The sequence below is a fragment of the Adiantum capillus-veneris genome, chromosome 27 (genome assembly GCF_014529385.1).
Source record: "Adiantum capillus-veneris isolate H3 chromosome 27, ASM1452938v2, whole genome shotgun sequence".
Taxonomy (NCBI): domain Eukaryota; kingdom Viridiplantae; phylum Streptophyta; class Polypodiopsida; order Polypodiales; family Pteridaceae; genus Adiantum; species Adiantum capillus-veneris.
Genome location: NC_140957.1, coordinates 63,797,019 through 63,823,520, shown reverse-complemented (window position 1 = coordinate 63,823,520; position 26,502 = coordinate 63,797,019). Strand labels below are relative to the sequence as shown.

At 41.0% G+C, this 26,502-nt stretch overlaps 2 protein-coding genes across 2 annotated transcripts; both read left to right on the top strand.

Moving 5' to 3' along the window:
- The first annotated feature begins 18,642 nt into the window (after positions 1-18,642).
- On the top strand, positions 18,643-19,596 carry LOC147422097 (uncharacterized). Its single transcript, XM_086503012.1, has one exon. The coding sequence runs from the start codon at positions 18,643-18,645 to the stop codon at positions 19,594-19,596; it is 954 nt and encodes a 317-aa protein (XP_086359138.1).
- A 14-nt stretch (positions 19,597-19,610) lies between these two features.
- LOC147422096 (uncharacterized) lies at positions 19,611-20,750 on the top strand. The gene has a single exon (XM_086503011.1). The coding sequence runs from the start codon at positions 19,611-19,613 to the stop codon at positions 20,748-20,750; it is 1,140 nt and encodes a 379-aa protein (XP_086359137.1).
- Positions 20,751-26,502: the final 5,752 nt, after the last annotated feature.

Sequence of the window (26,502 nt, the reverse complement as noted above, 5' to 3'; positions counted from 1 at the left end):
AACATTATTACAATCCTAATGCTAAGGTCTTGCATACCCAAATGTGCCAAAGGAAAAAAACCCTAAGGGAAAAAAGTGCCTTTGGTTATGCACATGATGCTCTTTAGTAGCAAATGTATGTATACATATAAAAAATGAGAGAGAAAATGCTTCTACATAAGCAAATCTTGCAATTTTTACAATCTCTTATGCATTGCCAAAAGTTGATTAATTGCTAGCTCAAATGGAATGTGAAAGTTTAGTCAAGTTAGAAATCATGCAATTAAGTTTAATGATGTGAATTGGCTCTTGATAGCCAAATTGTACAATTGAAAGCTCTCAAAAGTTGACTAAACACTAGCTCAAATGAACTTTAGCATTTTTAGTGCAAAGCGGTGAGCTAGTGATTATGCAACTTCAATGAAATGAAATAGAATGGCTCTAAATAGCCACATATTGCAATATATTGCAATGCCAACTCCTATAGTTGCAATGGAATCCCAACGTTACCACATCCTTTTAAAAGCAACTCAATCATTAGTGCTCTTAAGCATATTCAACACAAGCACAAATGTTCAACTATGACCCCAAAAGTCTAATGCTCTCTCCTGATTATCCAAACAAGCTTAATGGTTAGTTCTATGTAGTGATTTTGCATTCAAATCAAGCACTAAAATGCAACAAGCAAGTCAAATCTAAGCACAATAGATCTCGACCAAGCATGAATGTATCATCAATGTAACTCTCAAATGAATTTCACATTGCATGCCAAAAAGAATTTTTATTTTAGTGCAATAAAAATGCCAATGAAACCAAGCACTAAACAATGCACAAGCCAAATATTTGGTGCAATGAGAGTTCAATCATGCAAGGAGATGATGACATAGTCACAACACACACCAAATACCCACACTTGCTCTTAAAGAGCGTTATGACATGCATAACAAAGAAAAAGAGAGCAGAAGATGAAGTGATTTGACAACTTTGTCGATTGATCAAATGATTCTCGATCACCATAGGTCAACGACCCTTCAAAAAGCAGCTCAAGTTTTTAGTGCAATGTATATCAATTGATCAAGAGAGTGAGTGTTTAATTGCAACAAATTTCATCTCTAGTGCATGAAAGAGCTCATGATTCATCGTAAATCTCAAACTTTAAAAGCCATTAATGAAATATTTGCAGTGAACTATCACAATGGGCACATAATGGATGCTTGTAACAATAAGCACATTTGGCATACATAGCAATGAGAGATGAAGTGTTAGATTGGTCATCCAAGAACCAATTTGTAACATTGGCCAATATTGTTCAACTATAGGTGCATTAAAACATTCTAGTATTGGTATCAAGCACAAGCTTAACCATGCAAACATCCCCTTCATTGGCCGATTTTGATCTCGAGCATCCCCTAAGAAAAGATCATTTCTTAGTGCATAAACAAAAATCTCATTCAAAGAATGTAACAATCACATAGTGTCAAAAGTGAAGCCCCCATACTTGCTACCATTGGAAGCCAAAGAAACTCTCACAAAATCCAATGGCATGATTGGTTATCAAATCTGCCCAATCTGTCGGGTCAAGCAAAGGCTAGTCAAGTGAGAACCATGGCTTATGAGAAAATTCCATTTTTATGTAATTTTTTTTCAAAAAATATGTTTCTTTGTCATTTCTTGACAACAAGACATCACTGAGACGAGAGAGGAACAAAAAAGTGGGAGAGGTTGGGCATCGATCACCATGAGGGAGTCAAGTGGGGCAGCCAATCTAGATGTCTGATGGAGCCATGAGAACCTGGCTCAGGAAGCCAAGAAAGAGAGAGAGGCTCATTAACGGGTGTGTGTGAGTTGATGATTGATTAGCATGAACCGAGGGCTGTTGGCAGTCGGCAAGTGGGTTTGATAAGTTGAAAAATGTGCTAATTTGAGCTGCCAGTGCCCCATGCAATCGTGGGGCCTGTGTGTGTGTGTGTGTGTGTGGTGAGCACACAATGTGGAGGTGATAGTCTACAACATTTTCAATGCGATGAATGCGGGTTTGTGGGTTTGCATAGAGCGTGCAAGGTGAAGGGCAGAGTTCTCAGAGCATGGCGGGATGGATGCCAGACTGATGTGTAAGTTGTTCGCATATATGACAATGGTAATTCATAAAATCATTTTTATTTGGGTACCAGTTGAATCATCCTGAAATAAATCACATACACACCATCTTTTTAGGTCTTTTAATTACCACACTTGTCAACCAAGACCAACCATATGCATGGCAACACACAAAAAATCTTCACATTTGAGCATTAATTGAGTGATTTATCTCAATCTTTGAGCTAATTTGTGATACACACATCAAGAATTTGGCCATATTAATCATCTTAATTGATAAAAAATCACTAATTATTCATTCACACATTGGATTGCACATGCCATTGATTGGCACACACACACACACACACACACACACACACACACACACACACACACACACACAAATTTAGACCAATTTTTTTGAAAATTGCACGCTCGATCAAGCATAAACAAATGCATGCATGCTCAATTTCCCAACATCCTAATTAGACCTGTCACCTAATCAAACAATGCACACACTTGGAAATTAAGCACAAAAGTTCAATTTTGGCTCAAAGGCAATGCAATTATCCCTATCTCTAATGCTTGCACACATATTTCATGCACATTTCACAATCAAGGAGCATGTAGGTGTCCCAATTGATTATCAATCATTGAATCAAGTGGTCTTCAATTGGGCACACACACTCAATCTTTGTCCAATTGTTTTTGGCAATTAGGCCTATCCAATGATTAAAATTGCTTAACATTCACATCAATTACATGATTGCACATTCACATATTATCAATCCCTCAATTTCTATGCATGCACACAGTCAAAATTAGGTGCACACACACTTGAATTTTATGACAATTTTTTCCCTCTTTGGTGTAGTACACTGTACAATGATCTTTATGCACACACATGAATTCTTGTTGAAAATCAAGCTCAATCTTGACACACACACCATTCATTAGTCAAGAATGACCATCAATTTCACTCCAATTCATTCAAATTAAGCACATAATGTAGGTGACTTGATTTACACACCTAATTCTAGAAAGTGATCAGCACACAATGGAGTAACATTAAGCAATCAAGAATTCAATTGAGCAAGTTAGTGCACTTACATCGTAATCACACTCCAAGCTATTCGTTTGTTCTACAAAAAGATGTATCATTGAACACACGTGTGTGCACTACCAAATTCGCTCCAAAATTGACCATTGTAGGTCAAAAATCAAACACTCAAATCATCAAATTAAGCACAATTAACTTGAATAGAGTGATTATTCCACTTCTTATAAGGGGATTAAACATACATTACACATCAAAGGTTAGTGGTTAGGTTAGCAAAATTAGTTAAATATTACTAGAAATTAGTGATTGTTAGCATGGAATTAGTCAAAATTAGCATGAAAATGAAGCAAAATTAGTAAGGGTTAGTATGAAATTAGTGAAACTGGGGGATTTAGGATATTCATAACTTAAAAAGTACCTTCTAATTACTTGCACACACAATCAAATTAAACTTAGATTGAGTTACACACACTTAAAACTGATGAAATTAGTAGTGAAATTACTCTTATCAAAGCATCCTCTACTCCTGTAGCTTAGGCAACTACTCCCCGACAATGGCACCAAATGTAAGCGATAGTCTTAGCATAGGCTAACTCTAACAAAATCATCAATCCAGAGAGAGCATCACCTAGCTAGGGCATGGAAACATCAGACAAATAAGTGTGAGAGCGTCATCGGACACAATGAATAAGAGGATTTCAAGAGAATTACTTTCCGATGCAAGTAGAGATTAGCCATGGCAAGACTAACTCTAATAATTCACTAATCACTAATCAATCAACTCCTACACATACCAAGCCCACCAAAGTCCGACTTGCCAATCTTATTGAGTCACGAGAGCACCAACACAAGCATCCACAACCAAAACACACACTAATTGCATTGAAGTTGGCCTCCCCAATCATCACATGCCAACCAAGGTACTCTAATCATATCACACACAAGTGGCATTAAGCTCAAGGCTTTTAAATCTCCACACACATAAGTACACAATTAGTCACAAACTCTAATCACATGATCAAGAGTGCACACACACTACACAAATCAAGAGAATTAGAGAAATCATCAAATAATTGAAATGCTCATGGTAGAAGAGAGTTAGATAAAAGCAAAACTACCATTAGGAAGAGAATGGGGTCTAGAAGTCAAACCTTTAGTATTAAGAAAGTAATCCAAGGATAGCTTTTGAATTCAAACAGGCAAAATTGCCAGTTTATTTGAATTCAAAGTTTCCCTCAAAATTGAATTTAAAATCTAACGAGTAAAACCATATCATGTAGCATACCTATGGAAAGAGCTCGACACGCAGATTGTAGATCTATGATCTCCGCTCAAATCGGAGATCATATGTGGGAGTTATGGAAGGCCGAAAATCATAAAATCGTCCATCTCTTTTTTGGGGGAAAAAGTGCCTCCTTTGACCACTCTTACACATCTCTTACACACCCATCATTCTTGCACACATGGTGTACACCTATTTGTCAAAATGTTAATCACCTCCATAAGCTCATGGCAAATAAAGAGGCCCTTCTACACCCCATCCTCTTCCTAATGTTTAGGACATTAAGGAAATGTAGAGAGAAGACAATATTAATGAGCAAAATAGAGATTAGATTAATCAAGAAGAGCTACTCTAATTAAAAAGGACTAGCACTAGCCTTCTAAGCATGGGCATTAAGCTCAAGGGTAGGCCATCCATAGAGTGAACACTCAAGAGTGGACTCTCAAGAATGGATCCTCAAGAAAGAATCCTCTTTGCATAAAAGGGTCGATTCTAAAGGCATGGGCTCCAAGCCTTTCTACTATGGGATTAAGTTGAGCCATGTACCCTATACAATTTGGAATTCCTAAATGAGCCAGGATCTTATACAATGTGAATAGGAAATATTGTGCACATCCATAGCACATTCCTAGCTTGGTGCATACTCGGTGTAGCATGTGTTAGCCACTGCTAACAGTGAGGAAGGAACAAAATCTTCACATGACATAGTTTAGTATATGTTATGAAGAGAGGTATAAAAATTAATTAAAGCATACACAAAAAGAAGAAACTATCAAGAAGGAATGGAGCCTTCACATTGCATTGTTTACTATCTCATGGTACATAACGTTTGTTGTAGTTCATTTGTTTTGTTTACATCAATGTCACATCAAAGAATCTTTCCTCCAATAGCTAAACATGAGCATGACATAGAAACATAAAATTGTCCATGAGTGAAGATCGGTGTCACTTGGTATAAGCCCAATGCGGCAATGCTTTGGCCCTCTGACTTATTTATCATCATACAGAAGTCAATTTGACTAGAAACTATCTTCGTCTAAGAACTAAAGGCAACTTCATGCCAGAATGCACAAAACATATTTGAGGAATGAAAACCTGGTCCCGACCCGTGCACTTGTAATAACTTTTGCCTCCAAAACTCTTGTATGAAATGCCTTGCACACAAAGCGTGTCCCATTGCATAGACCTCGACTTGGATCAAGGTTTTATAGTAGAATTATTGGGGTGTTCATCTTAAACTCCAAGCAATGTGCTGGAAATCCACCACCCATGTTGAGACCATTTAAAAACTTCACAAAGTATAAGAATGAATCTTGCATCAAGTTTTCCACCACAAAGTCAACACTAAAGTATTGCACAACATCACCTTTCATTGCGTACATGACCTTAGCATTGAGAATATCAATTTCTAACTTTTTTGGGAGCAAGGACGGCCCGCTCTTCGAAGTATTCTACATAGCCCACATCTTTAATATCTTTTATAAATAAATGCAACCTATGAATAAACCTAATGATGATGAAGAAAGCACCATGTGAAGAGGGATCACCATCTAATGTTCATCACCGCTTGTCAAAGTACCACTTTCTACATCCATAAGCCATTCTTTGTAGGTGGAATTTGTAACATTACCATCTCCCATACGCATGTTATGTGCCAATCTAAGAATCTTCACATGATTCCATAAGTGTGATCGACAAAGTGTAGCATCAAAGATGCCAGTACATGCTCCCTTGAACACCACTGGTAAGGTCTAAAATCTCCCCTAAGAAGTGATACATTTCCACCAAATGGCTTTCTTGAGCACATGATATCTTGCAAAGACCTATCCAAAGACTCAAAGGTATATCGATGCATCATAGGAGACTCATCCCACACAATCAACTTGCATAGTCTAAGCAATTCAACAATTTGACCATGTACAGGGATATTGCATGTGCTGCAACTATCGAGCTCCAAGGGTATCGTGAATGTGGTGTGGTGCGTCCATTTTGCAATAGAAATGTTGAAATTCTATGGCCAATGCAACTTCTTCTTCTCCACGCACATGTGACAATAAATAGTTGTACAAATAAGTTTTCCCAATCCTTGCAGGCCCATCTAGGAAAAGTAGCCCCACCATCAAGAGTCAATCCATGAAAAACTGTCTCAATCCTTTGATCTTCATTCATAGTCTGTTCCATTCACTGTGACATAGATATCTCTTCCTCTGTATCAAGGCATTGCTCTTAGTAAAGCAAGTTGTTTTCATCACATGTCACAAGCGCTCATCAGACATTGAAATTTTAGGATATCTAGTCAAATTTCATCCGAATGTACCAAAAATGTTATGCAAATCTCTCGATGCATACCCTTCAGCAACCTGTGCATGTCCATCTAAGGACTCATATTTCAACTTCAGTAGCTTGTGCCGATATTTCTCAGACTGAAAATGTCAAAATATATCCCATAAGAGATGAGGGGAGGAGGATTCACAAAACAATAGAATGGTCACAAACAAATGTCTCAATTACAAGCATGTATGTGTACTACAAGATTCCTCCATACAACCAAACCATTCCCCATCATCCTCCAAGATACCTCTTGCAATGCATGTTGCCTTGAATGTTAGGATCAATACACCATTTATGAAACATTGATCCTCAAATGATTTACATCCTTTCCAATAGTCAAAAGCAAATGGACATAGTATTGTTCACCTGCAGAGGGCTGTACAAAATGCACCCGCCTAATAGGGTCAAGGAAAATCAATGTATAAAGTATTGTTTACAAGGATTCTCCAAGTTGTATTTAAAGCAATTTGTCAAAGTGGTCTTCTCTACACCCTCCCTTTGCAAGACATCATTAAGGTTGTCATTATCTTGAAATGTCACCAGTTGACCAGCCGGAACATGCATGCCCAATCTCTAGACAATTGGTGCACCATTGTTTGTAGGTGAAAAAGCCTACAAAGTTTAGAGAAATCCAGCGTATAAAACTTCAAATATAGTCAATTTAGAGAGCATGGGAGTGTGATGGAACATAGGGGTAGTGGGCCTAGTGGCACGCAAAGGCTATTGTGCAAAGGTCTAGAGAGGTAGCTCGTGGTCAAAAGTGGCTTGGGGGGGGGGGGGGGGGGGGGGGGGGGGAGAGGGAGAGAGAGAGAGAGAGAGAGAGAGAGAGAGAGAGAGAGAGAGAGAGAGAGAGAGAGAGAGAGAGAGAGAGAGAGAGAGAGAGAGAGAGAGAGAGAGTTGGGGCGAAAATGTTTTATCATTGCAAAAGAATAGGTCACTCAATAAAAATTCTTAAAGCTTTCAACTGTTGTATCATTAATATTGTGTATCCAGTGCTTGGAAAAGGGCTAGGTTTAGTGAAACCCCACTTACAAATTTTGAGATTTACCTCTCAATCCTGGATTTGAAGGTTAGAACACCTACAGAGTTTAGAGAAATTTAGTGTGCGCTCCTTGCCGCACTGTCGAAGCAAGGGACTCGCCAATACACCATGTGCGAGCCACAAATGGCTCCAAGCACACAACAAGCCTAAACTAGCAAGCTCAAGAGAGCAAAGGGTGTGTCACTCACCGCTCTACGCTCGCCTTCGTGGTGGATTCCTCGCCGCGATGAAGAAGAAGCTGCAGTCGTGCCGCGCTCAACCGCTTCGCCGCCGTCGTGCCTTCGTAATGCTCGATCGCACACACACTCTCCCTCTCTCTCTCTCTCTCTCTCTCACACACACACACACACACACACACACACACACACACACACACACACGAGGAGGTGAAGAAGAAGAAGATGGAGCAAGAGCACTCTTCTATTGCACAAATGAGAGAATGAGTAAAAATTAGGTTTAGTTGGCTTTTATATGAGCTCACCCCATTCACACTTGGGCGCCCATGCTTAGCCAACTAATCCCTTGAATGTCCCAGTTAGAGTGCGCCTCTCATCGGCGATCACTCTTACCCTTTTCCTATTGGTCCGACAAGCCCGGTACCTGACTCTACCAAATACATAATACACATCCGTCGTAGGTGATGGGGTGTCCGTGAGCCGTGAGGGTTAACATGCCCCCCTTCTTGATGTAGATTCCGTCCTCGGAAGCTATTGAGTTGAAGCTGGTTCGTTGAGGTGGAAGAGAATTTGAGATGAATGTCCTTAGCCTTCTTCAGTCACTGCAAAATCAAACAACATTGGCACGGTAATTGCAATTTCATAAGTGATTAAAAAGCATATGCAGTTTTAGGTAGACACATTGATTGGTAAAAGAATTTCAAACAATTTGTCAGCAATGAACATTAAATTGCAATGTAATCAAATGCATAAACAGATGTAAAGGTAAAAAATTAAACAAGTCTGGGGTCGCTAATTTGACGGTCGAAAGGCACTAGAGATCGAATATTAATACCATGGGTAAGCTTCTTAATTTTCAGTGGTCAATTAAGTTGTTTAATCGCGAGAGCCAAGTATTCATGTTCGAGGGCTGACTAGAGGCTATATCTAGAAGACCTTATAGTTAAGCTACCATAAAAGGAATTTCTCATGAAATCATCGCCTGACTGATTACTTTTTCTTTGACCCCCCAAAGTCTTTTCACAGTGATTCAATTTGATGTGTGTGCTTATTTTGTATGCCTTGGGTTTTTTGCTTTTCAAGGAAAAGCGCCCACACTGGGAACCTCTAGGGCTCTAGTACCATAGGCAATACATGTGAGTGAAGTACCAATTTAAGCAGGGATTTCTCTTCCAGCTTAAAATTTTACATTGTGGCACTTTGATTTTTTGTTTGCTCATTTTCAGCATTTTAATTTTGTAACTTTGGGGGGTCATCTAACACTGTTACCCTCCCCAGGCTCATCACATTAGTAAACTCCCTTTATAATACTTAAGCTAAAGGTCGATAGGGTTAAGCCCACTAGAAAGCCCTAGTACATTTCATACAATGCTGCCTAAATCGGATTAAGAACCTAAGTAACCCTTAATTATTAGGAAGGCATTCCCCATGGTATTAAGAGAAGATCTCTAACACCTAACTTGGTCAAAGTAGCTTAGTTGGACTGCTTGATTTTTAAACCTAGACAAGTGATTATGACAAAAAATTACATTGAATTAAATGTTTGTTACTAAGCAAATGTGCTGGATATTATCCTACCAATCACAATTAAAGCAGACAAACATGGATGCAAAAAGATAAGGGGCAATGATAATGGACAAGAAACACCTGTTTGTGTTGATGGTCGCGCTTGATCTGAAGTGTGAACGAGAGAAAGATTCCATGAAGGTCCAAATCCTAACCACAGCAACACGTTCCTGTACACACTAGGAAACAAAAGGAATACCTCCAGGAGGCACATTAGTGGGAAAAGAGAACTTCGCTAATCTCTCAACTCTAAAACAGAAACACTCCTATTGTACTAATCTTACCTACCCTCCATCACTCAAGTGATGAGGATCAAAGGTGTTTTATGGCATAGGTTTCTATTTCACTGTACCAGATGTGACATGTGTAGGTCTGAGTCAATGTTTTGACTTTTAATGTGCATACTCGTTTGCTAATTGCTCTTGCTCTTTATTTATTTATTTATTTATTTTTTGGTGAATATAAAGCTTTATATGTACATTCCCTAAGATCGGGAGATATAGAGGTCAGGGAGAAAGGTTGAGAGGGAAGCAAGTGAATGATGGATGTCCACAAACACTCCCCCCTTCCTTGGGTAGATCATACCGTTTGAAATGAGCTTGTCACCCTTTGAAACCAATTGTTCCAGTTGGTAATAGGTGAGGATTTTTGCCAGTAGTTTTCTATTACCCTAGGTGCCTCGTCAAGTTGCAAGGGTGGTAAGGTACTCTCCCAGGATAGAACTTGAAGTGGTTCATCAGGTGATTCTTGAACACTGGGAGGTGTGGATTCTTTGGTAGCTTCATGGAGGTCCACTACTATAGATGGAGGCTGTGTAGAAGCTTTTACCTCTATGGATGTATTACATGAGGAGCTAGAAGCTTCATGAGACTCCCCCCTTCCTGAGCTAGGTGGAACAAATCGTTCTTTCTTTGGTACCCAAACTAGCTCGGGAGCGGGTGTGTAGCAGTCTGTGATTTTTTTCTTTCCACGATCATTGATTCGTTTTGGAGCTACGGGATTGGGCTCACTTGGGTCAGGTGATAGGTAAGAGCACAATCTACGTTTTGGCACCCAGATTTGATCATTTCCTTGATAGTAGCCTTGGGCTTCCAATAGTCGTTTAGGGATCCATCGCAACATTTTCTTACTTTTCTTGGAGCGAGTGGTACGTTTCTTACAAGGCTTCTGTTTTTTAGCACTAGTTATGGTCACTAAAGAAGCTTTAGGGACCCACTTGTATGTTTTCTTCGTTACATTAGGATGAGTCTTGTCAGAAGCGATATGCATTGCTTGTAGCATATTTAAGGGTACAGGCATTTCATCCCCCTCAGGTGTTACCCAGGTCGTCCCCCTATTTCCCCAAGTGTCTATGGTTGCTGCTAGGTGGACCCAATCCACATTGTCCGACTCAGTCATCCCAGGTAGGATATCCATATAAGGAGAATCTTGGCCAATGTCTGTATCCTTCTTACAAGTGTAACAATATTGTAGTGGGGCAGAGTGAACTGTGGTGTTAGAGCGATGATCAATAATGGTTTTACTCCCTAAGGGGTGTACCTTACCAGTCACCAAATCCACTCTAAGGACAGAGTCTTGGAATTGCAAATAGACATGATTTTTAGACCAATCATGAACCATTTGTGTTTCCCTCATGAATGGTCGTCCTAAAATCATTTCATATGACATAAGGTGTTTAGAGAAATCCATTACAATGAACGTATGTCGTACTTTGTGTCCTAGAACTTTGATCTTAAGATCCTTGAGCATCCCCATAGGTTTGGCTATGGTACCATTTTCCATCTTTACCACAATGTTAGTAACACTGAGGCGGGGTTTTCCCATGGATTCCCAACAATCTTTTGTAACGATGCTAACTCCCGCACCACCATCAAGAATTCCCTTTATAGTTAATCCCTTGGTAGTGATGGGTAGGGTCGCATTAGACTCGTCGCCTTCAAAATACTGCCCTAATTCGTTAATGGGTACCTCGATCACAGACTCGTGTCCATCTAAGTCAAGTGATTGCACATGATTTTCCTCATCAATCATAATCGAGTCAGGCCTATTTGGTTGCGCAAACTGCGGTAATCCCGTTCGTAGCTCTCCGTTAAGGAATGCTCGAAGTGCAAGGAATAACTCAGGATCTCCATACAGCTTTGCTATGATCGTGGTTCGGACCTCAGAAGACATGAAGTCCACCAGTTTGGCAACATTCATTGGCATTTTGCAGGGTGTAGGTCCTTGACTAGGAACTGGTGAGGATGGAATCTCATATTCCTCAATGGGATCAGGTATTCCTTCGTTAAACATCCTTTCCAACAAGAAGGGTGTATGCTCACTTTCTGATGTCCCGTCCTCACTCCCTTCTTGGATGATACTAGATATGGCTAACGGTCTATGGTTCATGTGGGGTGGATGAACTTGCGTGGGAAACACTGTGTCATGAATTTTGACATGCATGGGTTCTGGTTCTAGTTTCCTTTGAGTCTCCTCCACTAAACCTCTTAGATGTTTCATCTGCTCAATCTCGTCTACTGGGTTTGGGTACGTCCCAATCTTCTTTTTACGATTCTTCCCTTTTTGCCCCTGCGGTTTATCTTGGGGGTCTTGGATTGGATTTGGACACACTTGTGGTGTTTTCAGAGGCTCTTTATGGTTTTCTCTTATTCGGTTTTCATTTGGTTCCATGTTACGGTTTTCTTTGTCGGTCTTTCCCTTTGTGGTATTGGTTCTAGTCTCCATTGTCTCGATTGAATCTGAATCATCCTCGAGGTCATTCATATACACGGGGTCATCTCCTGTTCCTATGTTTGTTTTGGAACTTGGCTTTGAATTTCCCGTATTCCGCGACCTCTTCCTTCGTGTCTTCTTTTTCTTTGCTTGGATAACTGACGTGGTATCTCTCTCTTCGAGGATATGGCCTGGCCCTTGAAGCATGGACCGTGTAATCGCATAAGCGGGTGCGACGGGTGGTATTGGCGATGTCACACTAGCAATTTTGACCAAATTTAGGGGTGTGATTTTAGGCGCATTTGGGTTATAGGGACATTGGGCAATCAAGTGATCTATGCCACAACGATTACATGTGAGTATTGGCATTGCAGACGTGCTCCCTTGATTCATTTGCATCTGTGCAGCATTCTTTTGCAGCCTAATAGGGCACTCCGCTGCTCGATGTGGTCCACCACACTCGTAGCATTGAAGAGGTGGCCTCCTAGCCTGGGTGTTGATATTTTGACCTCTGGATGCGAGAGCAGCAGCTTGATAAACCGGCTTGACTTGTCCCCAACAATCTTCCATGTAGTATATAGGACACTCTTCCAATGTATCAAGTCCGTAGGCAATACTAGTGTCTATTTCCTCCTCACAGCCATCTACATAAGCATTAGATGGCTCGCAACCCACTTGGTTCATAGGGGCGACTCTTGGATGCGGGGGCTGTGGTCCTAGCACAGGAGGCGGTAGCGGTGTAGCTTGTACAACATTTTGAGATCTAGGGACCATGTGTTGCGGTAGTTGCTCAACAGGTGGAGCAGGCATCAATACAGGAGCTCGAGGTGCATCCGTCCAGGCTACAGGTGGTCTATTTGCCATCATACGTTTGATCATTAAACAATCCTTAGCTTGGTGACCATACCTACCACATGCGTTGCAAGTTCCATTAAATTTTACTCTAAACGTAGGGCACTCACTAGTGCTATGTGGACCTAAGCAAATGGAACACCATTGTTGCTCCCTTCTTGGATACATGTGACTATTTTGAGGGGGTCGATTATCCTTAAGAGACTCTTGGATTGCCTTGGTGAGGTCTGTCAAGAATGTCTCAAATACCTTTGGATCATTGGCAATGGGCTTTGCAGTCATGGGTTCATACTCAATGGCTTGTGAGCTAGTGGATCTCGTGTCAGTAGACACCCTCATGCCTGCTATCATCAAGTTGTCCTCTAATTGGATTGCATTGGTGATACCTCTAATCACTAGTCCATTATAGATTCCTTCATTCCTCAACCCTCGAATGAATCGATCAAGCAGTTGGTTATTGTTGAAGCGCTCATTTATAGGGCAGCGAGAGTTTAAGTGCTTTAGACGACTAATGAAGTCCCTTACTGACTCTCCTTTCTTACGTTCGGCCTTCTGTAGCTGAGATGCTACACCCCAAAGCACACCTTCTCGTATGTACTCCCTTTAGAAACAACCTTCGAAGGGTAGGGTAGATTGTTTTCTCGTCCACCCTTAGGGTTCTATACCAATCTCCAGCCTTCCCACTTAATGTCAAGCTTAAGGCATTGCACTTATGTAGTTCGTTGCGTTCCCCTAAGGAATCACATACTTGTTCAAACACTTCAATGTGTTTTCTAGCATCTTCGTCCCCATTGAATTTTTGCGTGAGTTTGGCAATTTGTACTGCCTTACTTCTAGGCTCTCTATCAGATGCATGACGCATATTTTCCGCGATAGATCGACCTATGGTTTGAGCAAACACAGCCAAGTCACCTATGTGAGGAGGCAGGGCCGGTCGAGGTACTCTTGGAATCATATGTGGGAGAGGGACGGGTACCGGTCTTGGCATATGTGTGGATGATGCAGGATATGGAACATAACCGGGCATAGGTCCACTCGGATAAGGGCTAGGGAGCGGCACCCGAGGAGCATAAACAAGTGGTACAATTGGAGGTGTGGGGGCCATGTGTGCATAAGGGGCTAGAGGCACATACGGTCGAGGCCCCATATTAGGTACTACGACACTAAGTAGTGGCACTGCGCTAACCGTAGATGTCATCGGTACATTCTCTGTCAGACTTATCCCTGGAGTGAGCACTGTGTTTTCCTTAATAGAGGGTTGAGCCAAGTTAGGGAAGCTAAAGTTGTCGCTCGGAGGCTCAGATTGCATAGAGACCCCAGGTGAAATGACGTAAGATGGGTCCATGGGACTCATTAGAGGAGTCTCCATTTGTGATAGAGTGGGATGTTGAGCCTTGCTCGTATCCAGAAATCTGATGGGGCCAGTTGAGAGTATATTTACCCCTCGGTTTTGCCTTTCCGATTGAATAATGCCATGGATAACATTACAGATCATTTTCTGTTGATCTTCGATGCTCGTGGCACTAGAGGTGGATTGTACAATCTCTATCCATCCTACATGGTAGGCATGGCCAGAGTGTAGATCCGTCAACACCTCAGTGTGGAGGTCGTATGTCCAATGATCATTAATGAACAATCCTTCTAGAGTCGACGTGTTAACGGTTTCTTGTAAGGTAGAAGCAATGTTGCTCCCCGTGGTTTTACTTGTCACCAACGGTACTCTAGAGGGAACTTCTGAAGGAGGCAGCTCAACAGGGCCTTCTTGGTAAGAAGTTGGCAGGATATCCACATGGACACTCTTTGGGGGTGTGGGGTCCACGTGCGATGTGAAAGGAGAGTCCACTTCCCCACCCCCTTCGTGTGCTTCAATTGCATCAGGTTCCGAGCGAGTAGCTCTACCTAATGTTTCCATGAAACGGCTAAACATACTAGTACTAGGCTGTGGAGCTTCGGGAGGTGCATGGTCTTCTCTCTCAATGTTTTGGGTAGGGTATGCTTCCATGATTTCTGAGTCGGAGGAGGAATCACTAGCGGCTATTTTAGGGTCTTGGGTGGTGCTACCTTGTGTCCCTGCTGAGGGTCTAGAGCCTATCGAGGATGGGTAATGGGTGTCCGTATGAACAGAGGCACCCTCAATATGATCGTGTTCTAGCACCCGCCCAGAGCGTAAGTGCACGTGCTTTTGATACCCTAAGGTGTCAAAAAGCTGCTCTAGGAGGCCTTGTGACTAGTTTTTTGCGTGTTTTTTGTTTTGTTTTTTTTTGCTAGATTTTTAGAGCGTGTCATGGAATGGGCCTTGTGATAGCTCGAAACGAGCGTATCGCTAGGAGGGACGCGCTGTGCTTTACAGCCCACCGTTTGGTTCTATTTTGCTCCAGAAAAGCCCGAAACAGTCTTTTCCTAGCTGGGGAACTAGGCTCCAAATAGCAAGTCTAAGGGTGCAAGTGGGAAGAGAAGGGAGGAGAGTGGAGGACTTGTCCCACATGCTCTCATTCCCTCTTGAGGGAGTAAGGTATATATATAAGAGTGAGTCTAGTATATATCATAGGACTGAGGCTTGGGCTTGGGCTTGGGCTTGGGGAAATGATCCCGATCCCGATCTAACTTTTATACAAACCAACCCGTCCGTTTTAAAACTCACGTTTTTTATTTTCAAAAATTTAACCTCCCCCTCACTCACGTTTTTATTTTTCGGAATTTTTTTTTCAATTTTTTTTCAAAAAATTTATTTATTTTTATTTTTTTGGTACGCGTTTTGGTGCGCGTTGACCTCACCTAACTACTTTCTGTCTCACCTAATTACTAGCCTGCTTAATTAACTAACTGTGCGTCTAATTGTGCACAAACCAGAAAACATAGAAAATGCAAAAAATTGAAACTTGACAAAACTGTGCAGTGCAAACCAAAAAACGCAAGAAATGCTAACTGTGCAGTGCAAACCAGAAAACGCAGAAAACGCAAAAAACAGAAATCTCCACACAACTACACACACTCATTCCCTGCCTTTCCTATGATAGAAATTGCACCACAAGAAAGCGTAAAGTGCTTAACCGAGCTTAGTGTAGGGCATTTCCCCGACAGCGGCGCCAAAAATGTGCGCTCCTTGCCGCACTGTCGAAGCAAGGGACTTGCCAATACACCGTGTGCGAGCCACAAATGGCTCCAAGCACACAACAAGCCTAAACTAGCAAGCTCAAGAGAGCAAAGGGTGTGTCACTCACCGCTCTACGCTCGCCTTCGTGGTGGATTCCTCGCCGCGTTGAAGAAGAAGCTGCAGTCGTGCCGCGCTCAACCGCTTCGCCGCCGTCGTGCCTTCGTAATGCTCGATCGCACACACACTCTCCCTCTCTCTCTCTCTCTCTCACACACACACACACACACACACACACACACACACACACACACACACACACACACGAGGAGGTGAAGAAGAAGAAGATGGAGATGGAGATGGAGCAAGAGCACTCTTCTATTGCACAAATGAGAGAATGAATAAAAATTAGGTTTAGTTGGCTTTTATATGAGATCACCCCATTCACACTTGGGCGCCCATGCTTAGCCAACTAATCCCTTGAATGTCCCAATTAGAGTGCGCCTCTCATCGGCGATCACTCTTACCCTTTTCCTATTGGTCCGACAAGCCCGGTACCTGACTCTACCAAATACATAATGCACGTCCGTGGTAGGTGATGGGGTGTCCGTGAGCCGTGAGGGTTAACATTTAGCGTACATCCTTCAAATATAATAAATATTTACCTCTAAAAACTTCTCATGTATACGTCCAACTTTTTTGGGGAAGGTATTGTGTACCTGGGTGCTAAAAAAAACTTAGGTTTAATGTGATCCTAGCTACAAATTTTGAGATTTACCTCTAAACTATGATTTGAAGATGCAAATACCTACAAAGTTTAGAGAAATTTAATGTAGAAACCTTCAAAGATAGTAAATTTACCTCTAAATTTATTGTACTTAAGTTTTTCAAGTTTTTTTGAGAAAAGGTATTGTGTATATGAGTGCTAAAAAAAACCCTAGGTTTAGCGTAATCCCACCTATAGATTTTGAGATTTACTTCTAAATTCATAATTTGAAGCTTGGAAAACCTATGAAGGCATAGAGGATAGCTTGTGGCCAAAAGTGGCTATGAGAGAGAGAGAGAGAGAGAGAGAGAGAGAGAGAGAGAGAGAGATTTGGAGAGCTAGTTGATAGAAGTGCTGACATGTTAGTAGCATCATGGAAACAAATTTTCTCACTTTTGATATGGAAGGTAGGCACAAATGTACCAGAAATTCCTTGGACCAAGAAAGTATTTTGGAGTTTTATATTCTAAAAGCCACTTGCTCTCATTCATAAGAAATAGGCTATCATGATGTATAGGAAGGGTTTTCATTGTGTTGCTTAGATGTTAGACTCTAATGGCTTGTTTGTGCCATTTTTTTCCAGCCAAAAGACAATTCAACCTCTCACCTCCAATGTGGTAAACACATTCAGAGATTCAGAACTTCCTTCAACATCTGCACTTCTAGTTCAGACTCTAGATGTGTCATCCAAATGTAGTCATAGATGGGAAGTGAATAGGAATGTTGAATGGTGGATGTATAGATTTACAAAAATTTGTTCCTTGGTTTTTCCATTTAAATCTAAAGGCTGTATGTATTGGAGCTCTTCCCATAGCTCATCTTATGCTTCAGAAGAATGTCACTAATGGTGTTTGCTCTAGATGTAAGAGACCTAAGACTCTTAAAAGCATCTCTTTTGGGATTGTTGAGCTATCAAAAAATGGTGGAAATGGATATTTTTTCTACTGCAAAATGCCCTTCACATACCTATATTTCAAACGATATTTTACTTTTGGCACCCTCTACTGTCAAAACTATGTGCTTGTTATATACTAGATTTTATGATTCATCTAAAATGTTGTGAGGCATCATTCTTTTGATCGGATTCACCTTTGCCAAGCTAGTGTGCCTAGGGGCATAATAGGATTCAAAATCTTCAAAGATTGTTGTGCTCTACTTGATAGAGAGCTAGGGATTCAGGTCATGATCTAGTCATGTAGCTAGCATGACAAATGGTTGGATCTAAATAGATATAAAATATTTCCCAGAGAGAGAGAGAGAGAGAGCAACCACATGAAGGGGACGAATTATACCCATAGCAAGGTAAAATTTTTCGAGAGAGGAACAAGAGAACTATTATCAAAGGCAAAAGACATGAAAATAGAAAGAGACTCTTATTTTATATACTACTTTCACATTTTGGATGCTATAGCAAGCCTTTGTTTTTGAAATAAGATATCATAATGTACTCCCCTTCCATTGACAAGTACTTTGCTCTATTCGTATAGAGTCCATTTTTGTCAATAAGGTACAATGCACATATCAATGTGGAGGTTTGGTCCACTATATATGCTGTGAAATATCTCTACAAGTATGTGTATAAGGGACATGACAGGGCCACTGTTGTTCTACAAGATAGTGAAGGGCTTCTAAATGAAGTTACAAACTATCTTAATGCTTGATATGTATCAGCATCTGAGGCTATCTGGCGTATACTTGGTTTTCATATGCATCAAGAGAAACCTGACATACAACGGCTCCAAGTTCACTTGCCTCATCAAAATCAAGTCATCTTCAACGACAGAGTGACTGTACAGAGTGTGGTGGAGGGAGAGGTCAGCAAAAAGACAACGCTCACTGAGTGGTTTGTTGCAAATCAACAATATCTAGAGGCCAACGATTTGTTGTACATAGACTTCCCAACAAAGTGGGTTTGGAAGCTAGCAAGTAGAACATGGACTCAAAGACAGATTGGTGACATGATTGGAAGAATGTACCACATTGTTCCCAATGCTGGAGATTTGTACTATTTGTGTATGTTACTCAACATGTGCAAAGAATGTAAGTCTTTTGAGGATATTAAAACCTTCAATGGACAAGTATATGACACATTTAAAGAAACATGTAATGCACGAGGATTACTGCAAGTTGATGATGAATGGTTTCTTTGTTTGGAAGAAGCTTCTTTTCAACAAAGAGGGCAACAATTGCGCCTACTGTTTGTAGTCATTCTGGTTTTTTGTGATCCAATACATCCTGGTGCATTGTGGAATCGCTTCTGTAAGGAGCTTTCTGAGGACCATGTATATCATATGAGGGCGAATATCTGTGAACACATGGCTCAAAACCAAGCTTTATCAAACTTAGAGACAATGCTTCAACACTATGGAAAGAGGCTCTCGGATTATTCTGGAATGCCCCAGGTGGATCACACACTGCAAACTATGAGTGAGCATGGAGTGCTTGCTGAAGAGTTCATGTATAACAAAGAGGAACAAAGAGTATTGTCTGCTCGAATGGAATCATCTTTCAATGTTGGGCAAAGGGAAGCTTACAATCGGGTTTTACAAGCAGCTGGCATGAGCAGAGGGACTGTTTTTTTCTTGGATGGGCCAGGTGAACGGGAAAGACTTATCTCTACAATGCATTGCTCTCTCGGATACGTGGAGAGTCCAAAGTAGCTTTGGCATGTGCAATGTCCGAGATTGCAGCACAACTTCTCGACAATGGAAGGACTGCACACTCTAGATTCAAGATCCCTATTGATATAACTTCTGAGTCCACATGTAACATTAAAGTAAACATCCAGCTTGCTGAGCTGTTGCGAATGAGTTCACTGATCATATGGGATGAAGCCCCCATGGCTCATAGACACACTTTTGAGGCTCTTGATAAGACACTAAGAGATGTCATGAAAAATAACATGTTGTTTGGTGGAAAGGTTCTCCTCCTTGGTGGTGATTTCAAACAGATATTACCTGTTGTGCGTAAAGGGGGAAGAAAAGACATTGTCAATGCATATTTGTGCCACTCATACATTTGGCAACGTACAGAAATCATGCATCTAACACAGAATATGCGAGTGGTCAATTGTTTTAGTAATGTTATTGAAAGAGAGTTTGTGCAGTGGACACTTGATATTGGTAATGGCCATGTTTGTGATGGGGGCATACTTGATAATGTGGCTTTGCCGGCCTGCATGATGCTGCCACAAAATAATTTGCAATCATTGGTTGCTTGCATATATAGAGACCTTGAAACACAGACTTGCCATGCAACCTATTTCAAGGATAGAGCAATTTTGGCTCCACGGAACAAGGAGGTGGATGCTATAAACAATTTGGGCTTGCAACAATTTCCTTGTACTTATAAGGAATATGTCAGTGCAGACGTAGTGTGTGAATCAAATTGTGATAGCATTTTATTCACAAGTGAGTTTGTAAATAGTTTAGATCTTGGGGGAGGTTTTCCACCGCATGTTTTACAATTGAAACAGAATGCTCCAGTTATGTTGCTTCGCAATTTGGATCCAAGAAGTGGTCTTTGTAATGGGACACGTTTGATTTGTAAGCAATTCCACAACAAAGTGATTGAAGCAGAAATCATTACAGGGTCACATGCAGGAAATGCAGTGTTCATTCCAAGGATTGATTTTCTCATGGGATCTAGAGAAGGTCTCCCTTTTGATTTGAGACGTCGCCAATTTTCCCTACGTTGTGCTTTTGGGATGACAGTCAACAAGACGCAAGGCCAAACATTGGGAGTTCTTGGATTGTATCTCCCCCAACACCTGTTTTCACCCATGGTCAACTGTATGTGGCAATGTCTCGTGTGAGATCCTCTTCTGCCATCAAGGTTGTGGTTGGTGATAGTCACTTAACAAACGTTAGTAGACATGGAGATCAAAGAACATACACTTCTAACATTGTCTACAAAGAGGTGTTGCAATTGACCTGCCCCCTGCCACCCCCTTGCCATGGGGTTTAACGTGGTTGGATATGTTTCATCTAATAAAAAAGCACGGCGACTCTCGCAGCTATTTCTTTTTCATTTATAAGCTTAGTATATCTTCTTATGAAACATGGTGTATTCGTTGAAACAATTGACTAAGATTTATTAGTGCTGAGAGATTTATGATTCATGTGCTTTTTGATGAATTTCTAATCCTTTATTTATGTATATGTATATGTATGAATGAAGATGGATCCTAATGCCTTTGTGACTTATACACTAGGGAGACGACCTCGACACGTCCGAGGTAAAATATTATATATGTGTGTTTGTGACATTTCGATACTTTAAAGAATTTAAATCTCACCGTCAACGATTATGTATTAGATCCACCATTATGGAGGGGTCCAATCACAGCCATGTAGGTGATTCATCTACTTGAGGACTTGGATGTAGCAAGGTAACAATGTTGATGTTGATATAGTAAAGTAATAGCTTTTGTGTATCAAAATATCTATCTATATTAATAGCTTTTTGTTTGGCTATAGATCACAATATTACCCAGAATTCTTGATGGTGGGTATATATCATGCTTCATATGATCCGAGATTGCTCTGCTACATTCAAGTTGCTATTCAGAGAGGATTCAGAACACGTGTCACCATTGTAGAGTTAGGCAGAACTCGTCCAATTAATGCTATGTTTGCTCAAAATCTTCGTCTCGGTGCTTGGTTCCTACGTGTTTTTGTGTTAGGATCTCTTCCTCCAGTGATTGGTAGATGTGTTTTACATCGTGGGCCATGGGTGGTTTGATACCGCAGCAGAGCATTCGTAGGCTACGCTTTTGAGCGTATAAATCTTAAGTCTCTACGGATGTTATATTTTTTGGCATGGAAAATATCACTTACTCTATATATGTTGGTGCAAAGTTAGTTTGAAAATATGTTGTGATGACTTTTGCAAAGATTCAAATGTTGTCCATCTTATAAATTTCAAACACATACAATACCTCTCTCTCTCTCTCTCTCTCTCTCTCTCTCTCTCCTTCGCTCTCTCTCTCTCTCTCCTTTCCTCACTCTCTCTCTCTGTCTCTCTCTCTAGCTAGAGACTCTCTTTGTTGTCCATGTACAGAGCTCTCTCTCTCTCTCCTTCGCTCTCTCTCTCTCTCTCTCCTTTCCTCACTCTCTTTGTCTCTCTCTCTCTCCTTTCCTCACTCTCTCTCTGTCTCTCTCTCTAGCTAGAGACTCTCTTTGTTGTCCATATATAGAGCTCTCTCTCTCTCTCTCTCTCTCTCTCTCTCTCTCCTTCGCTCTCTCTCTCTCTCTCCTTTCCTCACTCTCTCTGTCTCTCTCTCTAGCTAGAGAAAGAGAGAGAGCGAAGGAGAGAGAGAGAGAGCCCAGTACATGGACAACAAAGAGAGAGAGAGAGAGAGCTAGAGAGAGAGTGAGAGAGAGAGTGAAGAAGAGAGAGCGAAGAAGAGAGAGAGAGAGAGCCCAGTACATGGACAACAAAGAGAGAGAGAGAGAGCTAGAGAGAGAGCTAGAGAGAGAGAGAGAGAGAGAGAGAGAGATAGAGTGAAGGAGAGAGAGAGAGAGACAGAGACAGAGTGAGGAAACGAGAGAGAGAGAGCGAAGGAGAGAGAGAGAGAGAGCCCTGTACATGGACAACAAAGAGAGTCTCTAGCTAGAGAGAGAGACAGAGAGAAAGAGAGAGAATCCACCCAGTATGTAGACAAAGGAAAATGCTCAAAAAACACCAAGGTTTAGTGTAATCCCACCTACAAATTTTGAGATTTACCTCTGCATTTTAAATTTGAAGGAGGACTGATGAAAGAGTGCCCTATAGCCCTGATGACTGCGAGAGAGAGAGAGAGAGAGAGAGAGAGAGAGAGAGAGAGTAAATGTTCATCTATTTTTATGAGATTTGCCAAGAGCAAAGAGCTTGAGGGTAATAGAGGCCATGCCACCGCCGAAGGCAGCGTCGTTTTATACTAGTTCGTATAGAAGGGCAATTTTCAAACAAGCCCTTCTAACGATAGACTCATGAAAATTTGGACATTCATACAACGAGAAAAATATGCTAAAAAGAAAAGATGGGCATCAGATTCTGCTACTGGTTTAGAATTGTTATAAATTCCTTGCTTTTTTTGTGTGTTGTGTGTGTTGGGGGGGGGGGGGGGGGGGGGGGGGGGGGGGCGGCGGAGGAGAGGGAGGCAAAGCTATTGGTTTATTTTTCTCCAAATAGACAAAAAGCCTTTGATTGCTAAAAAAATGTTGTTGAACAAGAGATAAAATCACGAGGCATGCCAATGAAAAGGGCACATCAATCTAAACTAACTTTTACCAAAAAAGATTTATTGAGATGAAGGTTGCTTTCTCACCAAAGCTATCTTTAGTGGACAATCAAACCCAGGACTAAGGTTTCTTTCTCACCAAAGAAACCAAAAAAACCAAGGACAATCAAACCAGGGACTAAGGTTTCTTTCTCAACAAAGCTATCTTTCAGTGGACAAAAAAACCAAGGACTACTGAGATGATAAAGCAACCCATCAATTGGTGTTTAGATGAATCAAGGTTGATGAGAAAAATCATCTATGTTTAATGATCTCTATTGGAGTTTAGGGAGTCCTAGATGAAATATCATGTTGCAAGTATGTATAATTCAATGTGCTTCTATGCTTCATTAAAAAGACAAGTTTTTTTGCACGTGATTGTGTTAAAGACATAACCACCACCACCACCACCCCCCCCCCCCCCCCCCCCCCTCCTCTTCTCCTCTTGACACGTCCCTCTTTGTGTGCTAGCCTCTACTTTGTCAATTGCATTTGTGCCGCCCATTGTTCCCACTTGGGCTTTGCCTATCTAGGAATCACTACAAGAGCAAAAATTTGTATCGTCCTTGGTTGTAGGATCCTAATGATGGTGGCATTGATCAATGCCTAGGCAAAGAGAGAAATGGGCATGCACAACTAGTTATAGGCTTGAAGCCCAATGATTCAACATGTTGATATCCTCTCATATGTTGTTGCATACTGGTGTATTTCTAGCTCTGACCAATGTATAACGAGAGAGAGAGAGAGAGAGAGAGAGAGAGAGATCTACACGTGTCCCATGCATTGTTTGCATGTTGTGACTCGTGGATCAAAAGAGAGAAAAAAGGGGGGGGGGGGATCACTCAAGATTCTCCATGGATATTTTTTCTCACATTGGGTACTCTCAAATGGCAGGCCTCCTATGTTTATTTAATGTGAAAACCATCACGAGTGGAACTCCCGCCACCTACGACAGCAAAAAGGGGAAAGTTTCTTTAAGCTAAACCTTGCAATTAGTTAAAATTTTCCATAAGGTAGTAAAAATAAACCATGGAAGTCATTGTTCTTTTTTAGTGCAATGACATATTTTTCCCTCATTTTGTCCAAGTATCGTTGGCCCTTAACTCCAATAAACATGAGAGACCATATGCAAGGAGCTCATTAAACCAAACGTGGTTTCACCTTGGTGATGCCCATGTGTGGTGCTCCTGCAAAACAATCCACAGCTTTCTTAGATAAATCTTCCTTAGACATATCTGCCTATAAATCCATTTCGTTAGAATTCATTTGGGAGAAATTGCCACGAAAGTGAATAATAAGGGTCTGAATCAACTTGTTCACTTTTGGGACGGTAACTGTAAGATCTAAAAAACCATTGACTTGCTGGCAACCTAGTGTCAACTAAATGACTATGAGACATTGTTTGTCAATAGAGTGATAAAAGAGCTCGACAAGGTTGTAATGCCAATCTGTGAATCCGAGTTTGAGTGGAACGCTTGAAGATGGCCCGAAAGTAGTCTTTTCTGAAAACCCCATTCCTCAACAAAATATGGAAGAGACAATGGCCAGAAGAACAGTCGGAGGAAGTCATGGAGAACATATGGAAAGCAAAGCAGCAGTAGTTTATGAATATATATTTGTGGAAGGTGATGTGGGGTGCTCTATTGACATGTATAAATATCCAGGAAAGAGGAATTGGGTTCGTTCTTTTCTTGAGGTGCAGAATAGCTAGTGAAGATCTGGCCCACCTTTTCATGGAATGTTAAAGGATCAGAGGGTTGGCATGGAAAATCTACAAGTGGATCTAAAGGACATGGAATATCAAGTTCTTCAAGACTAATCTGTTCCTTGGTGGTAAGAAGATGGGAAGCCCTGCTCTTCTTATCTGCACTCAAACTGTGAGGTACTTCTTCTTGCTCCATATATGGTAGGCGAGGAACATTCGTGTGTATGAGGGAGTCCTTGATGTAGCTACCTTCTCAAAGACTATACAAGAAAGCAGAGTGATGATCTGTACGCTTGGAAGCAAGCAAGACTCAAGAGACTAGTCTCAGGCTACCCATGCCATGTTGTCAACGTGCGATAAGTAAAAGCCTAAAACTATAGTTCACCTACGGTGTACAACCGGTTATGATTAGCCTCGGTGAGAGGCAGTAGACATCCATTTTGTAATCTTAAGCACCTCAAGGCTCAGCCGGAGCTTGAGGTTGTTTTGTGAATTTTATGTTGTGCTTAATGCAATTCACTCACACATTTTGATTTTTGCAAAAAACAAAATTTCTTGGGAGATCCCTCTCTCGTCATACCCTCTCTCATACCCTCTCAAAAAACAAAATTGCTTGGGAGATCCCTCTCTCATACCCTCTCAAAATATACAAATACTACTTGGCTCTGTGCATATTGAGCATATCCTCCAAATACAATGGTCCAAGAGATGTCATTTTAAATAGGGACCTCATCCACAAGGGCTTGTTTTTTGAAAGTTCACCAATTCTATCACCCAAAGCATTTATAATTGTGATGCTTTCTTCCAAAAGCCCATTACTAACCAACTGATAATGAATTTTTTGGTGAGAGAGAGAGAGAGTGATATGACATTTTCAAGAGATTCAACATTGGATTGCAAGGAAGATGCAAAGGAGGTCATATATATATATATATATATATATATATATATATATATAGATAGAGAGAGAGAGAGATCTTACATTCTCAAAGGTCCTTTACGACATACAAGATCGAATGAAATAAGTTGTATACTCTATGTTGAGGCGCTTGATGCATTAGAATCTTAGAGATGAGGCTGGCTTTTAAGAAAGTTAGCAAGACTAATGTGATTAAAAGATGAGCACTCAAGTGTCCCTTTGATTATCATGGGGTGGCTCCCTCTGAGCCCTTGTATCACCAATGTATCTATGGTATCTAGGAGACACCATGACTTGATACGAGCATAGCTTGAATTTGTAAATTTTTGTGGCTATTCTAATATAGTATAATCATCATTGTGCTTTCTACAAAAAAGAAAAGTTAGCAAGCCTAAATGTGATAAGAGATGAGCAATCAAAGGGAGTGATGCTCAAACTTAAACTTTGCAAGGGGCCTAATGTCCATATATGGAGGGGTGTGGAAGTTAATGTGGATTGTTGGTGTGGGGTTTATCTTACCATCCTGTATCTTACCATATCCTCCTTCACGTCTTGATCAATGACTTTGGATATGTGGGGAAGATAGTGACAATTGAGAGTTATATGCAGGAAGCTTATCAGGCATTCTTTGCAATATTGTGGAAAGAATACTCTTACCGTAGTAGGTGCCAAACACCACA